The sequence below is a fragment of the Mchenga conophoros genome, linkage group LG22 (assembly GCF_057382185.1).
Source record: "Mchenga conophoros isolate Kocher_MC1m ecotype Shallow Benthic linkage group LG22, M_conophoros_male_GT1.1, whole genome shotgun sequence".
Classification (NCBI taxonomy): domain Eukaryota; kingdom Metazoa; phylum Chordata; class Actinopteri; order Cichliformes; family Cichlidae; genus Mchenga; species Mchenga conophoros.
Window position 1 is genome coordinate 680,591 of NC_140546.1, and position 17,752 is coordinate 698,342.

At 46.0% G+C, this 17,752-nt stretch overlaps 1 protein-coding gene across 4 annotated transcripts in view; it reads left to right on the forward strand.

The window, feature by feature from the left end:
• Positions 1-16,922, forward strand: part of cdc42se1 (CDC42 small effector 1) — a 17,113-nt gene extending 191 nt beyond the window's left edge. Inside the window, exons 1-5 of one of the 4 annotated variants that reach the window (XM_085261275.1) lie at positions 1-93; positions 9,846-10,104; positions 14,003-14,107; positions 14,672-14,743; positions 15,528-16,922. The exon at positions 1-93 is cut by the window's left edge and continues 46 nt beyond it. In XM_085261275.1, coding sequence (XP_085117401.1) covers positions 9,955-10,104; positions 14,003-14,107; positions 14,672-14,740 — 324 coding nt within the window. In that variant the 5' untranslated portion in view covers positions 1-93; positions 9,846-9,954 and the 3' untranslated portion in view covers positions 14,741-14,743; positions 15,528-16,922. Of the gene's footprint in view, positions 94-9,731; positions 10,105-14,002; positions 14,108-14,671; positions 14,744-15,527 lie in introns of all 4 variants that reach the window. The other 3 variants (XM_085261274.1, XM_085261273.1, XM_085261271.1) reach the window with 3 other exon arrangements.
• Positions 16,923-17,752: the final 830 nt, after the last annotated feature.

A 17,752-nucleotide genomic window follows, 5' to 3' on the forward strand; every position in this document is an offset into this window, starting at 1 on the left:
CATCAGACTGAAGCAGGGTCAGGCCTGGCTCAGTCTAACGCTGGTTAAAACGGGAGACGTTCAGCTGGAGTTACCGGGTCGATGTGAACAAAGGTTCGTCTGTGAATGATTAACAGAGCTGAATGTGAGCTGAAGGCTTCTAGGTCTGCACACTCGTGTTTGACACGCAGGACTGGCTGACCTTTGCTCATTTCTTTGACCTTCATGTTTGACTGTGTTCAGGGTCAAAGTTCAGGTTTGGGAGGTCTGTCTTCGCTCTTTTTCTGACCTGACATATTAAGTGTAAGTTCTTACCTTAGCTTAACATAATGGCTGGAAGCAGGGAGAGTGCCTAGCTTCATGAAGAGAAGGATGAGAATAAGTCAGATCTGCAGGTTTGTACAGGGACTCTGTGTCGGTGTGTGAGCGCAGACTCATAAACCTGCCAGTTTTCCTTCTGTAGTCCAAACTTCACTCTGACCTTCTCTTTCTTTCACTTATTTTCCCCCGTGAATGCTTTCAGCAAACGGAACATTGGCGTGTATGATCCGGTTGTTTCTGAGTGGAGTTTGGTCTGAAGAAAGGAAAAAGTGCACGTTTCAGACTGGAGAAAACAAAAGGTTTTAAGTGGAGTTTTATGTGAGGAACAAGGAAGTTGATGAAGAAGTGTGAAGGACAGGAATAACACGACGACATAAAGACTGAGTTCAGTTTTTATGGAGGAACGTGAATCAATACGACGTGCATGTTTTGGACAGCAGGCGTGAAATTGGCTGATTTCTGACTGGACTTTGGTGCAAAGGGTCAAATCTGCAGGTTTCAGATTAATTTTGCTTTCCGCAGCACTGACATGCTTCACACATTTCTCAAATATAGACAGCTGCACAAAATGCAGATCTATGGGAGCTGAGTGTGGAGGTTAAAGGTCAGAGGTCACAGGGTTCAGGGGACGGAAACTTTGATCCAAAAATACAGCTCCCCTCCACCATCTCCATGATGGAGTTTGTGGTCTGGCTCTGTCCTCCTGCCGCTGCCTTCATGTGCATCGGGACGTTTCTGAGTGTCACACAGCTCAGATAAAGCATCATTTCTGAGTCCAAACAGGCTGTGATGGTTCTGGGGTTAACCCTGATCCCGAGGCTGATTCTGGACCTGTCACCTGTCGGCCCGTTGAATGCAGACGGGTCGGATCGAGCGGCAAGGATGCATCGTCAGCCGTCACCTTGGTGACGGCAGCTCCCAGCGCTGAGGTCGTTCTCCTGCAGATGTTTGGGGACTGAATCGTGCTGACGTGTGAACACTTTGTACGCCTGAAGGTCTGTTTAAAACTGGCTCAGTAAGTGTAGGGTGTTTCCTGCAGAGGAACAGGAAGTGATTCAGAGGCGCGGGGCAGTGTGTGGTGGCTGGACTCTGACCTCTGACCGTCTCTGTTTGCGAGGACAGGAATGGGTGAACGGCTCAGAGCGCTATCCTGGTCGTCACAGTTGGTTTGTAGGCTCAGGAATCTGCAGTGATCAAATCTGGAGCTGTTTGTGTTTTACACTCGGGGCTGAAGAGGTTAACGTGACGTTCCCGTAACACTCCTCTGACATTACCGTGACTGCACGCTGACCTGACTTGTTCCTCTGGACGTGTTGGGACACCGACATCCTGCTCAGAGGTTGTGTAACTGACGGTCGGTCGATACGAGACCGAGTGTTTTTTACTAGTTCTTCTTGTTGTGCCTCCTTTAAAATGTCTTTGAACTCTTCGTCACATTAAAGGTGGAACTGGCTGATAAGCATCAGCTGCTTACAGGGAGAGGAATGCAGCCTTGTCAGGCTCGCGATTAGCATCATTTATCACTTTCACTCGATAATCGCACACAGAGCATGTTTGATGTCTGAGATTTCAAATCAACCCAACTTTAGCTTCTAATGACCGACTCTTTGTAGCTGCTGAAACCTCGGTAGGATGAACATCTGTAAGAAACATCTGGTTTGATGTGAAGCGACGGCTCACCACAGACGTGGCTGAGGGATGTGAATCTGGACACTTTTATTTTTCATTGAATGATTTAAAGTAGACACGGCAGAGTGGCTCACGCTTTGCTCTCCGGACGACGAAGACGCTGGTGTGAAGGTCGACAACGAATGCGCTGGTGTGAAGGTTGAAGACGAAGACGTCGGTCGAGCGGTGTTGCTGTGATTCAGACCTGAAGCCGCTCGCCGTGGTATGAACGGTGTGAAAGCAGCCACAGAGTTGTATTGTTGAAACAACATGTTGCCGCCTTCACTCGAGCACACGTGCTGTCTAAGAAGAATCGATGTAAAATTCACACGCGTTCATGTTCCTCCTCAGGTGGATGCTGGCTTTCATGCCGCTGCACCTCAACATTCTGATCCATTAATGCTGTTCTCTTGGTTTGAGTGAAAGTATTATTGTGGATGTAATCCATACTTTTACACGTGTTATTTGTCCAAAGTAAGCCAACCCCACCAGAGCTGGCTGCGTAAATATGTTTTCTTCACAGTAGAACTCAGAAAACTCATGTTTAATGTGTAAGGTTTGATTTTGCTTTTTACTATTTCAAGAGGCAAAGGAGCTCGTGTTGAATTTGATGATCTCAAAAATTTGAGACAGGAAACCAAAAAGCTGGAAAAGTAGAACTCCAGCCAATCAGGTTCATTGATTAACGTGACACAAACTGTGGAACAATTTCAGAATAAAGTTCGTCACTGTGAAGATCTCATCATCTACATAACAACACGTCGTCAGCGTGAATGTGGAGTAACGAGCAGCGTTTCATTAAAACATGGTTATGTGATGAAATCAGTGCAGACGCTTTATTATTAGTCTGTTTGTCTGAAACGTGCTGGATTCACCTGGATCCATTCGGACTCTGTGATCCTTCTTTTCTCAGTGAAACAGTTGAAAACTGTTTTTACAAACAGATGAATGAACCTTTGAGCTCCTCGTAATAAGGACTGATTGGCTCTTATCATAGGGACAAAGTGTTCATGTTTCATGCAGTAGTCATAGATGTGCACTAACAAAAAGTTCTGTGGTTTCTCAGGTTTGTCCTGGCCCATTACTGTGAAAGCTTTACACGCTCGCATTAGTACTGTCAGAAAGAATCATGATACATCCCACCGTTCGTATGTCGATGATACACACTTACTCTCATCATTTTCCTCTGAGCGAGCATCTGTTCACGTGACCTGTGGGATTAGAATTGAACAGTTTGTCTTAGGGCTGCTCAATTAATCGAATTTTAATCACGATTACGATCTGGGCTTTCAACGATCATTAAAAATGACTGAGCCGATTATTAGCCCCTCCCTCATTTATCCGCGACACCTTAAAGGCCGGTCCGTGAAAATATTGTCGGGCATAAACCGGTCCGTGGCGCAAAAAAGGTTGGAGACCGCTGATTAAGAGGACCCGAGGGAAGCTCGGAAAGCTAAGCAGAAGTTATTTGGAGAGTGACTGCCGTTGGTTGAAAAGAGAGTTAAAAAAAAAAACTTAAGTGGTGTTGCACACTATTTTATATTATTTTTTAAAGTCATTGTTAACCCTTTAAAGCCGGTCAGAGCAGCACGCTCCGTTTTGTGTAACTATTGTTAAATCCCTGTAGAACCTGAACCGTGTAAGCTAGCGCAATAATTTGTTTTGCATATGAAACCGGAGGAGTTGTACTTACATCTGATGCCATCAGCTTGTCCTCGGTCACGGTTTCGTTCCACATATAGCTTTGCAAAAATTGCATAAAAAGCGCTTGCAGGAACAAAAACATAATATTCCAGAAACACGTTTTGCCGTTCCTATCAGCTGTTCGTAACACTTCCCACAGTGAAATGATGCACCTGCTGTTTTCTTTGCAAATTTGCATCATAGGATTGTTTTTTGTTTTTCCTGCAGTGTATAAAAATTGCTGTATCTCCAAAATAAAACTATGAAGACACTCAAAATAAATTTCCTGTGGTGGGAAACTATTTTTTGCAACTTTATTGTATTTAAAGTTTTGAGGGATAAGCCTCTTAAATTTCTCCAAGTAGAAATATATGTAAACAAAACAAAAGCGATTTTCATTTTTTTTTGTAGTTTATTGCACTTTTTTGCAATTTATGTAATTACTATGGACTTAATGCATACATATTATTAAAATATGGGCTATAACAGTTGTATTGATGTATAGCAACTTGAAATGCTCCCACAAATGGCACTACAGCATGTAAAAAAAAGAATATAAGCTCTGGTGGACTTGGTTCTATAGTAGGTCTTAAAGGGTTAAATAAATATCGTCAAATAATCGTGATCTCAATTTCAGTGAAAATAATCGTGATTATCATTTTTGCCATAATCGAGCAGCCCTAGTTTGTCTGAACTCCAGCGCACGAGTCAGGACGCTCAGCATCATCGCTGAGCTCAGCCGTCGATACAGATGATGAAGATAAGATCACCTTTATTAGTCCCACACGTGGGAAATTTGTTTTGTCACAGCAGGAAGTGGACAGTGCAAAAGTTATGAAGCAAAAATTAGAATATAATAAGAATAAATACAGTACACAGCTGTACAGAATAAGATACTATATACAGTAGAATAAAATAGAATAAAATATACAATAGGATAACAATAGAATACAAATGCTATATATAACTGAGTAAAAATACAACGATGCCAGAAAAGAGTATTGCACTTAGTGTTATTGCACATGTGTGGATATGTTTGATTGTTGGAGTCTTTATTGTGGAGTCTGACAGCCGTGGGGAGGAAAGACCTGTGAAATCTCTCCGTCCCACACCGTGGGTGCCGCAGTCTCCCACTGAAGGAGCTGCTCAGTGCTGTCACAGTCTGCTGCATGGGGTGGGAGATGTTGTCCAACAGGGGTGACAGCTTAGCCACCATTCTCCTGTCACTCACCACCTCCACTGGGTCCAGAGGGCATCCTGTGGATCAGCCTGTTCAGTCTCTTCCTGTCCCCAGCAGAGATGCTGCCGCCCCAGCAGACCACACCATAAAAGATAGCTGAGACCACCACAGAGTCATAGAAGGTCTTCAGGAGTGGGCCCTTCACTCCAAACGACCTGAGTCTCCACAGCAGGTACAGCCTCCTCTGCCCTTTCCTGTAGAGGGCGTCTGAATTATCAGTCCAGTCCAGTTTGTTGTTCAGATGAACACCAAGGTACCTGTAGCTGTCCACAGCCTCAATGTCCATACCTTGGATGTTCAGTGGTTGCAGTGGAGGATGTTTGTGCCTGTGGAAGTCTACCACCAGCTCCTTGGTTTTATTAGTGTTGATCTGGAGGTAGTTCTGCTGGCACCAGTCTTGGGTCAGTCCTCTGTACTCCATGTCGTCCCCATCAGTGATGAGGCCGACTATTGCAGAGTCAATACCAGAGCTGCTCTCTGTATAAGAGTCTTCTCTGAAACTGAGAAGTCGGCCTTTTACATTAACTAGGTTAGACTGTTGCCATGCTCAGTTTGCAGGAGTCTCCAAACCATCAGCAGCTCATTAGGAGTAGATGGACATGTGACCATATTACTGCAGTACTGAAGGTACTCTGTTGGGTCCCAGTTCAGCACAGAGGTGTCTTTAAAATCCCTCAATTACTTCATAAAGGTGTCAGTGTGTGTGTGTGCGCGCTTTCTGACCTTACAGACACCTTTATGCTCTTCATGGACTGAAACGTGTGAGTGATGTTGTCGTGATCACACAGGTGTGTCACAGGTGTGTTTGTGGTGCTGAATCACTTTCACTTTAGTTTCCAAACAGACTCGTTGATTTATTTCCCTGTTTTTGTCGTAGCGGTGTAAACGGTCACCTTCCTCTGCACCGTGTTTTTTCTTCTTATCAGCTGAGATAAGCATCAGCAGGAAGCCAGTGTCTCAGTTTAGAAAGGAGGAAGTGAAAGCAGAAAATAAAGCACTTCAATCTGCCTGTTATCTAAGAATTTACCTGAAGTATGGAGTCGTGTGTCGTCAGCGTGTTGGAGAAGCACGACTGAAATGACTGGATGACGGTAAAGAAAGAAGACCAACATCTGTTAGTGTTAGACTGCAGGCAGGGTCAGCCACACTCGCTCAGGACCAGCGTGTATGTTTAGCTGTGGTTTGCGTCCAATGCTGAGTCTACTGTGTGAAAATAACCCCTGTTAGGCTGAGCGCTGTTGTGATGTCAGCATGTCACACCTTTCTGTGTCATCGTACGTTATCAGAAAACAGTGAGCATGTGCTCCAGCCACATGCTCTGGGTGCTGCCCTTCAGCAAGCTTCCAGGAGATGGCCAATCAGACGGGCCTCTAGGGAGATCTTAAAGAGACAGGAGCTGAATGAGCTCGTTTCAGAGGCTGAAACGCAGGTTCAGAAACAGGGGGATGATTGTGAAGCTTCTCTGTGGAGTTCAAGCAGAAAGGTCCAGCACGATGTTTACAGCAGATTGTTCAGTCAAAATGTCACATTAACTAAACACAAGTCTAAAAAAATCTTCTACTGATGAAAAAGCAGAAGCTGATGAAGGTCAGAGGTCATTCAGCAGATGAGTTTAAATAAAGGCCTTCCTCTGTCAGCTGACTAAAGTGCAGTCATGTGACCTGCAGGCCGTCGTCCCACACAGACAAATGGGCCGTTGTTGTTGTTGTTGTTGTTGTTTCAGCTGATTCGGCCTCCTGGCTCATGAACGCTCAGCTGATGTCACATCAGGTGGTCAGATCAGGTGGTCAGCTGTGACGACGATGGTAATCACATGATGTCTGCGGGTTAGTTTCTGGTGTTTTCACAGATGAAACTGTCCTGATGTCAGATAAAGATGAAATCTCTGGTTCACTTCCACCTTAAACTTCCTCGCACACTCGTTAAACAGACTCGTTTCACTTCCTATAATCAGACTGGCCCGTACCACCTGCAGCCAGACGAGGGAGGAAGAGTCTGTTCCTCCTCCTCGCGTTGGCGTGACAGATCTCCTGCTAGCAAACACAAACGCACAGTTTACACATTTTCCGCCGCTCACATCACTCCTGCAGGAAAAGGCCTGACTTCTGATTTTAGGCACAAGAATAAGACTTCCCAGGATGAAGCTGTTGACTTCACATCATTCATTGACAGAAACCCAAACGTTCGCCTCGGTTCAGCGACGTGTTTAGACGTCACACGTGACAAAAAAAGCAGCTGTAGTTGTGTTTTTCTCCCAGCTCATAACAATCCAGAGTTAAGGCTGCCACAAACGATTACTTTGATAGTCGACTAGTCACTGATTATTTTTGCGATTAGTCGACTAATCAGATCATCATCCATTGGACGTAAAATGTACAGCTTATTGCACCAGCAGCATCTGCTCTCATATAACTATCATTAGCTTACAGCTTTAAGTGTGTAAGGTCTGTGCTAACTAAAAATAAAGACAAGATGATAGTTTATTCAATTTTAATAAAATTTGCAGATTGTTTTGGTGAAGTTTAATAAACTCCTTGCTATCTAAAATATAACAGGACACCGGAGTAAATTCTCGAGCATCTCACACTTCTGATAATCAGCTGTCTGCTTGATGTTTATTCAGCTGTGTAAAAACTATAACTTTAATCTCAGCCAAACCGATTTACTCAGGAACAAATAAAATACTAAAAAAAAGCCAAACAATAACACTTTAAGTTATCTAAGTGACTCATATATCATGTTTAACCTGAGTAGCGAAAGACGGCGGTGGTTTTGAAAACGATTTGCCGGGAGTCCGCTGTTCTCACGGCTCTAGTGAGCCTAGCCCCCGGCTAGCTATCGAGCTAGTGGGTAACAGACGTCTCCGAAAACGTCGGAGCGCTTTTGAAAATATGCGGTGTCTTGATAAACTGAGCAGATATTTGAGGTTTACACAGCTACATTCTCCCTGAAAATATGTTAAACGTTTATTTTGTGACCCAGAAAGAATAATAAGAGTAATATTAAAACTAACTAGCTGCCGCCATTGTTGGAAACTGGGCGCTATGAATTCTGGGATAGGTTGGGCCACGAAGTATACACCTGACCCATCCTTCAAATCTGGGGAAATGAAGGACGCATTTTTTTGGCCACGTATGGGGCAGTCTTCGAATTTGGACAGTCTTTGCCGTGTCGCTGTAACTTAATCGGCCTACAGATGAGGCCTTCAAAGGATGCAGCCCCTGAATTTGGACACAGCTTCTTCTTCTTCTTCGGGGTTTAACGGCAGCTGGCATCCTTGTACATGCAGTGCTGCCATCTTCTGTTTCAGTCCGTTATTGCACTCTTAAATCCTGCTACTTATTCCTGCGGCTTTTGGGATCTTACAAAGCTTCAAACGACGTAAATTAGTCGACGACGATTTTAATAGACGACATAATCGTGGCAGCCCTACTAGAGGTCTGAGTGCAGCTCCTAACAGGGAAATGTAGCGCGTCAGGTCATCGGCTCACAGCTGAATTACAGTGAGTTCAACCTGAAGGCTGAACTTCAGGTGATTGCTCTGATCCTGCAGGTCAGGTGACAGAGGATGATTCGATTGACAGAGCAGAGCGCAGGACATCCTCTCTGGGCCTCCGTCAGGAGTCGGAGCCGCAGGCTGAATTCCTGGCTGCTGATCAGGGTGGATGTGGAGCGTGAAGCTACATGTTCCTGGCCTCCACATTCTTCCCTTATCGTCTGCTGAAATGTGCTGGACCGAGTCCAGAGCAGACGCTCGATTCAGTCCTGCGTGGAATCGGGCCGCATGCCCACGTAAAAACAGCGTTTCACGCCTGTGCTGCTCATGAGCTCACACATGAAAGGTGTGGGAGGAGCTTACACGTCTTATTAATCTTAAAAACCAGCACGCAGAGCTCGCTGCAGCATAGATGTGTTGACAGTGCTTCCACACTTTTCTAGATTCTCTAAAAATGAAGTAGAAATCATTTATTTGTTTCATGTTCTGTGTGTAAGAAGTCAGAATATATATTATAAAAGTGCACGAGCGCTCCCTCAGCGTCGGTCTCCACTGATCTGCAGCGCTTATTAAATGTCCCACCTGAGGGGTCAAAGGTCAGAACTGTGTGATTTAATCAACAGCTGGAGTCAAGTTTCAGGATCAGCTTGAGAAGAACGCCCAGAAACACACACACACAGCAGAACTGTGTGTTTGGACACACCCAGTGTTTAGTCATGCTCGATGTGTTTGCCTTGTTGACGTCTCTGAGGGTTCCCACGTAGCTGGGTGTCTCACTGCGTTCCTGTTTCCCTGCCATGTGGGGACGTTTGGGGGAATTTTCTGTGGTTTTTGGGTCTCAGATGTTGGGCTCGCAGTCATTTCATCGCTGTGTGTAAATCTGCTGTTGCTTCCCTGCATTGGTGCTGCTGTAAGGACATGTGAGAGTTCACAGGAAATCACAGCAGAATAAATGTGAAGGCTGTAAGCTGGCTGAGAGTGTCAGCCGTTCATGTTTGAACCTGCAGAGCTCGGAGAGCCTTTATGTAAGCATTAATAACTGAAGTGCAGCTCTTGGGTATTTTCAGCATGATTAGTTACTGTGTTTTAATCAAACTGACAATATTTGTGAAACTTTTAGATTTTTTTAAAAACTACAAATAAATCAGATGGTGTCTGACAGCCAGCACGGTCCAGGTGTTTCTATTAACTTAATCTATCCATATAGGATTTTCAAAATAAAGCAGGCTGGATATAAATTTGTTGCTAGGTGTAAAGTGAAGGTGGAAACTGTGAACTTCCAGCTGTTAAAGCTGTGATGATGATAGTAGTCATTTAATTAGATCAACGTTTCTCTCTCCACAGATCGTGCATGAACGTGCAGCTTTGAACTCTCCACACTTTGGATTTGACCTTTTTTTTTTTTTTCTTCACCAGATTTGTAGAATAAACACTTTTTTTTTTTTTTTTTTTCTTCAGCTGCTAAAGAGCCGTTGAATTAATCGGGGACATCCCGACTCCACCCTGTGCCGGCATTTTGGGGGTTTTAGGCACCTGAGCTTTGTCGTCAATCAAGTTTTTGGCCTGAATGCCCCAAGATTACCCTCAGGCTGTAGTTCCTCCTCTGGCCTGCAGGGCAGCAGCAGAGAGCAGCGTCCGGCCGTTGGACAGACCGAGCCTCGGCATGAGCGACTTCTGGCACAAGATGGGCTGCTGCGTGGTAGCTAAACCACCGCCGGTGAGACGTGCTGTCTTTTGATAACTTTAAATGCTGCATGTGATTCTAAGTTTGTACAAATATTAGAATTAATCATGTTAGCTAATGTTAGCGGATACAATGTTTCAAAGCTGAAGTTAACTGGTAACTGGTAACTACCGGGGTGGCTGTAGCTCAGGTGGCAGAGCAGGTCAGCCACTAATCAGAAGGTCGGTGGTTCGATCCCAGGCTGCCTCCTGGCTGCATGTCAAATATCCTTGGGCAAGATACTAACCCCATGTTTGCCTACTGGTGGTGGTCAGAGGGCCCGGTGGCGCCAGTGTCCGGCAGCCTCGCCTCTGTCAGTGCGCCCCAGGGCAGCTGTGGCTACAATGTAGCTGCCATCACCAGTGTGTGAATGTGTGTGTGAATGGGTGAATGACTGAATGTAGTGTAAAGCGCTTTGGGGTCCTATGGACTAGAAAAGCGCTATACAAATGCAGGCCATTTACCATTTACCAACTTGGACTAGCTAAAACGATGGCTGATGCTTAGCAGGTAAATGAAGTGGACAGTTATGTGATCGGTGTTGTTTATGTGCCTGAACGTGACGCTGCACAGGTAAAGGCGGGGCTTGTGTGCTCTTCCACAAATGTCCCCACGAGGCCTCAGAGTTACTGTGGCCTCCACACACACATATGCACAGCTTCCCTTTTCTCTGTGACCTCTGACCTCTGCAGCCGTCGCTTCTCTTTTTGCTTCACGTGACATAAACAGAACGCAAACATCAGCACAGATCTCCACGTTACACCCAATAAAGGGCAGGGATAGCTCAGTAGATAGAGTGGTTGCCCCATGATCGGAAGGTCGGGGGTTCGATTCCCCTTAACAGCTACCCTGAGGTACCCCTGAGCAAGGTACCGTCCCTACACACTGCTCCCCGGGCGCCCAATGGCTGCCCACTGCTTCACTGAGTGAATGGGTTAAATACAGAGAGCAATTTCCCCACGGGGCTCAATAAAGTACAATAATAAAAGGTTCCTGATGGTAGCGACGCTGCCGTGACGGGAGGAAGTGCTGCTGTGGCCTTTCTCCCCAGAGAGCCTCCTCCTCTTCCTCCTCCCTCCTTCCTCTGGCTCTATTTTTAGCTCTGTGTTTGTTCCATTGTGGCACTACAACAATACACCTTTAATAAACACAGCGAGACGCACCGATGCCAGCGCTGACTTCACTCAGGAAGTGTGCGTAAGGTTAAAGTGGGCAGGTTTGAACTCCAGCCGCACAAAGTTTATCATAGAAGGTTTTGGTGGACGTTTCATCGTTATTGTGCGTATTTTCACATCGTCTCTTTGTGCAGCTGTTTGTGATAAAGTTGTGACGGTGTGAGTAATGTAGACGTCATTAAATCAAAGAGAAGTGGGGTTGTTTCTGCGCACGCTCAGTTTGTCGTCAGCACTACAGATGTTGTGTAACGTCTGAGGCTGACTGCACATATTTCACCCATCAGGTCCTGCGTAAATTCCACTCGAACGAGCAAACGCGTCGCCTGTTTTAAGGTTTTTACATTTTCGTCTTTTTGGGGCGGAGCTTTTACATTTGGCCTGTTTAGGACGAGTGGATGATGTCGGCCATGTTGGAGGTCTGTGAGCTGATCCTGGCTATGATCCTTCCAGACTTTCACCAGCTCAGACGGCTCTGACTCACTGATTACACGATGACGATGACGAGGGTGGGTGTAGTGTTTAGCTGCTCAACACAGACGTTGCCAGGAGATTTGTTTTCTTCTTCTGCTGTTTGCTCGGCAGCGTCTCAGGGTTACGTAATGAAGCTGTGAAGCCACTGAGCGTGCTCAGTTTGTAAACCTTACATCAGCTCAGATTCAAATTCAAATTCAAATTTTATTTGTCACACACACACAACCATACACAGTATGACATGGGGGTGAAATGCTTGTAGCTGTACAATGCCCGACCATTAAATGACAGAAGAAAAGTTTTACAATATTTACAATTTACTACAAAAATTTACAATTTTCTGCACTTTGATTGGATCTCTGACGTTTCAGAAACATAAAGAAAAAGCTTTGATTACAAGTTTTTAGAGTCATGGAAATAACCTGAGGCAGAGAGGAAGGGTGTGTGCAGGAGAGCCCTCCACACAAGGGAAAGACCACAACACTGTCACAGAGACACACACTGGTGTCTGGGACTGAAGTGAGCGTGTCTGCACTGCTGTTTGAAGGTCAGGTCATGTGACAGGAGTTAAAACAGGCAAACTCACATCTCTGTCACAGACTTTGGATCTTATTAAAAACATGTGTGACCCTGTAAACAAATGCAACGTACCTACAACCCTGCAGAAGGAGCACAGACACACAACACAGACATGTGTTTAAGTCTGTGGGAGACGCCAAAGACACCACTGCAAACATGGCTGGTCGCTGCTCACGCACAGAAGGCCCACGTAACAAACACATGAAAAGACAAAGGAAAAAACTGAATTGCACAAACTGCTGTGTGTAATTTATTTTATTTTATAAACCAAAAGGAAACCTGAACAACGGAGACACAAGAATCCTGTAAAACGGACAATTTAATAAAGGGCTGTTCTGTTCTAATGGCAGCAGCACGTACTGGAGTGAATGTGGGACCCCTGGTGTGGAGCAGGATGTAGGAGGGACCCCGGTGCGCCTCGCACTGATTGGATGATTGACGGGTGTTATTTTAACCTCCCGCTGAGTCAAGCGTGACTCGTCCAGTTTGTCAACCGAGCAGTTGTTTTATTCCTGACGTTGCCATGACGACCGCCACCCCCGCGGAGGAGGCGGCGCGCGAGCCGAGCGGCGACGATTCACGTTCAGAGGGGGCAGCGTGGCCGAGCGGGACCCGCGTCTGTTTACACCTGTGTGTGTGTGTGTGTGTGTGTGTGTGTGTGTGTGTGTGTGTGTGTGCCTGCACACCTGTGTGTGTGTGTGTGTGTGTGTGTGCGTGCGTGTGTGTGCGTGTGCGTGCGTGTGTGTGTGCGTGCACACCTGCGTGTGTGTGCGTGTGCGTGCACACGTGTGTGTGTGTGTGTGTGTGTGTGTGTGTGTGTGCGTGTGCGTGCACACGTGTGTGTGCGTGTGCGTGCACACGTGTGTGTGCGTGTGTGTGCACGCGTGCGTGCACACGTGTGTGTGCGTGTGTGTGCGTGTGCGTGCGTGTGTGTGCGTGTGTGTGTGCGTGCACACCTGCGTGTGTGTGTGTGCGTGTGTGCGTGCGTGCACACCTGCGTGTGTGTGTGTGCGCGTGCGTGCGTGCACACCTGTGTGTGTGCGCGTGTGTGTGTGCGTGCGCGTGTGTGTGCGTGCGCGTGTGTGTGCGTGTGTGTGTGTGTGTGTGTGTGTGCGCGTGCACACCTGCGTGTGCGTGTGTGTGCGTGCACACCTGTGTGTGCGTGTGTGTGCGTGTGTGTGCGTGCACACCTGCGTGTGCGTGTGTGTGCGTGTGTGTGCGTGCACACCTGCGTGTGCGTGTGTGTGTGTGTGTGTGTGTGTGTGTGTGTGTGTGTGTGTGCAAATAATCAGTTTATCAAATCATCTGAATCTCTAATTCTGGTGTTTCTTTCTTGGATTTCAAATCGATTCAGTGATTTGATTCGGGGCACGGTTATTCCGGGTTTATTTCAGTGTTTTATTTGTTCCTGAGTAAACCGGTTTGGCTGTGATTAAAGTTAAGCTTCATAACATATTACTCACAGTTAAATTAAGAGGCTCCAGAGCTGTGACATCAAGTACGCTGGTGTTCCAATTGTACAAATCGCGAGTCCGTGCTCGCCAAGTACACGAGTAAGGGTGTCATCTGCATAGCAGTGAAAATGTTTCCTGTGGAGCTCCATGATCAGCTGTTTATGAAGGACAAACACACATCAGAGACTCTAATGTGTGTCTATATGATCATAGAAGAAGAAGAGGAGGAAGATTGATCGCAGCATGATCGGAGAACCGACTAACTTCATCCACCTCACACACATCGGCTCTGGAGAGATGGCAGAAGGCCTGCAGCCGGTCAGTAACAATCCTGTCTACCTGTTTACTCACCATGCAGCCGTGTGTTTGTGTGTGTGTGTGTGTGTGTGTGTGTGTGTGTGTGTGTGCACATCACAAATCAGCGCATAAAAAATGGGTAAGTAACAACAGGGACGTTTGAGAACAAAGTAAAATACTGAGCAGAACAATGACGTGTGTGAAACCATCACTCTGAACAGAAACCAGTTACAGGTATGATGGAAGCTGTCGCACTTCAGTCGTAACTTGAACCGTAGCGTGTTCGAGTTTTACCGCGGGTCGCCCGTCGACCCCAGACTGGGATTGTGCCTCTACTGGAACTGAACCAGCAGCCTCTACTGGTGTAAACCCCTACAGTTTGGAGCAACAGCATTTTAATATATACTCTGTGTTATAGATGAGAACACCCACATACAGTTCAGTGTTACACCTGTTTAAACCTTTGACGGATTTATTGGTTATAAAGAAGGTGTGACTGTGTCATTTTAGTTCATCATGATTGTTGTCTTCTGTGTTTGATGCATGTGAGTGTGCTATGTAAAGAAGTGTTGTTGTGTTTTACAGTCTGGGTCGGTCCAGGAGCAGATGAGGTCCAAAGGCCCAAACATGAACGGCAGGAACAGCCTGTTATAGCCGGTAAACCAGCTCAGCTTCTCTTTTCATTTCAGCTCATTTAGCATCACAGGCGAAGATGTTCCAGCAGCCGCTGTTAAAAATCACTTTTTAGAAAAGATGAGTAAAGGACTGATTATTTAGTCGGGTCCAGGACTGTATGGTTTCCTGTACCGTGGTATGCAGATCTTCTGTACCTATAACGAAACAGGAAGTAACCCTGAGTAGGTTAAAAACAGAATAGACAGCTGGCAGCCTTAGCTCAGTGTGGTTGAGCCCGAGCTTCCTGTTAGCGATCGAAGCAGCGATGAACCCTGCCTTCCCGTTAAACCTGAGTGTGCACCTTGCACCTGTTTGATCTCCATGGGTCACTTTATCGCAGAACACAACCTGATGAAACAGAACTACAGTTTTTTGTATTGTCGGTAATGTCCTTAGAAAAACAAAAACCAGCTGTGGTGCTGAGCCGGTCCGACGGTTTCCGTCCACCCACCCTGACACCCCTCCTGCACACTCTGACCCTGTCACCACCCCCCCGCACTTTGTCACCATTCATTTGACCAGTAGAGGGCACTTGCCCATAAACTGTAACTATTACATAATTGTTTATGCTGCAGCACACCTCCAGCATCGGTCAGTTCACTGTTCCTCCACGTGTTTAGAGTTTGTGGAAGTGTACAGATGTTTATCCTGATCCCCAGAGGATGAACCCTTTGGATTGAAGGATGTTCTGCCTGTAGGGGGCGCTGACTGCCACATTTTTACACTAGTCAGCACCGTTTGACGTTTCCTGTCTTTCATCTTCTAGGAGTGTATGACATCGACCCAGACCAGCTGACCGAACTCTTTCTTCTCCACACTGAGCCTCGCCTCTAGCACTTGACTGCCAGCCAGGTGCTTTGACTCCCTCCTCCACCCTACTGAAGTGCCCTTGTGCAAAGCGCTGAACCCCTAACACCTACAGGAGGCACTAGCCTGACCAGATATAACTGTGGATTTTTTTTACTCACAAAGACTGATAATCAGTTCCCACCTTTGAAGAAACCAGAATAAAACTAATATTTTTGGTCACTACAGGTTTCCCTGTCAGTATTAACGTCATTAGACTCCATTTCCCAGCATCCATTTCAATTTTTTCAGTATCAAACAAATGACAGGATGTCTGTATTTATGAAAGAAAAAGTTTTCTGGCTCCAAAGTGTTCGATTTAAGATTTCACGTGGACGTTTTTTGTGGAGTGTTTTTTACTGGACTTCATTTCGAGGATGGCCCGTTGTTTAGTATTCAGCTCCTGAAGGATCATTACACCTTCTGGGGCTTCGTCAGCAGATTCTGAACCGTGCGTATGTTCAGGGATCACGTGTCCAAAGTGATTACATCACTGGATGCCGTCTCCCAGGACGCTGCTGGTGCTGAATTTTAAAGGACTCTTGTTTTAGGAGACGGGAAAGTCCCATGAATCCCTGCTACACTGGACTGCACTGTGTGTGCTTGTGCTCTTACATGTCTATCTTTGTGGAGACCTGTGTGATTGTTGGATCATGTGAGGACATGCCTGCAGATTGAGATTTGTTGTTCAGGTTGTGTCATGGAGGGTCCTCACAACGATAGAAATCCAGACATGCAGGACTGGACCCACAGTCCTAAACCTCCACTAGAAAAACACCAAAAATTATCATTATTATTATTATTATTCAGAAAGTTCTTTGTTTTTATTTTTAACGCTTTTTAAATTCTTCATCCAATTACTGTGTTACTCAAACTGTGGTTCAGGGACCCCAAACGGGGCTTCAGATGAGATATTTTAGCTCCCTGTTTTTAGCGCACTGCTTGAAAGGCCTGTTGTAAGCTAAGGTGTCACAGTTATTACTGCTTTAAACGTGTGTAATCTTCTGCTGTTCCTGATTGGCTGTCTCACATCTGCTCAGCTGTTATCCAGATGTTCAGGTTGATCTCAGCTCACAAACCAAATGTGTTTAATGTTGTCTTGAAAAAGATCATTTTGTAGTTTTTGAAACATCTGCTGATAAAAACTGCTTCGTGTAAGTTTCACTGCAGCTCTTCTGTCACAGCTGAAGATTCGTCCACGTTGTATTTATTTTTGCAAATCACACTAACGTACAGGTTGGTCCAGCTGTTCCCAGCTCTGTGTGCACCAGCCAATCCTGTTTCACATCCAGTTATTAAATGTGTTTGCCAGTAAGAGCCAGCACTGATTGTTTCTCCAAACACGCACACAAACGCAGCACAGTCAGGACAGTGAACCACATCTGATTGGTCTGTTTATTCGAGTCGCGCCGTTCATGAACGCCATCCTGTGCCCGGATGCTCTAACAGCAGCACTGACTCGTCAGGGAAAACTGTCTGACTGGTTACCGCGGAAACCACAGAGTGACATGGCAGCTGGGCACTTGCTCCACATCGACAATGGCGACGACGGGAACGTAAGTGCCCGAGCTTCTGGTGCATTGGTGAACTGTGCAGAGCGTGGGAGGAGTTATTGTATTTGACTCGGCTCGTTCCAGCTTCCCACTGAAAACGTTTGTGTTCACAAACTGAGACATGCGGCATTAACGCTGCCGTTAAACCAGCTTCAGGAACGCCTCTGACCGTGTCAACACTCGACTTGAAACCTGAACGTGTTGTACTTTGGTTCAAAGACACGGGGACTGTTTTAATGGACACAAAGGAAGGATAGGTCTCTGATTCCAACACTTTCACCCGGGACAAACTGTTTTCCTGTGGAGCATCGTTGTTTTGGATCATTTTAGCTCCAGAAACTGTTACTCTCATTCTAGACTCATGCTGGGAACCTGAACGTCTCCTCCACCGAGGCCTGAAGAAGATCAGGATGTTTTCTTAAGATCAAGATGTTCAGCCTGAGATTTTTTCCCAGACTAGTTGAAACTCGCATCTTCTTCCTTTTTTGTGTCATATCAGACGTATTTAATCCTCCTGAGAGAAAATGTTCAGGCTGCTCTGAACGCTCAGCTTCCAACAGCTTGTTCTACTTTTATAACGCATCTCTGCCCA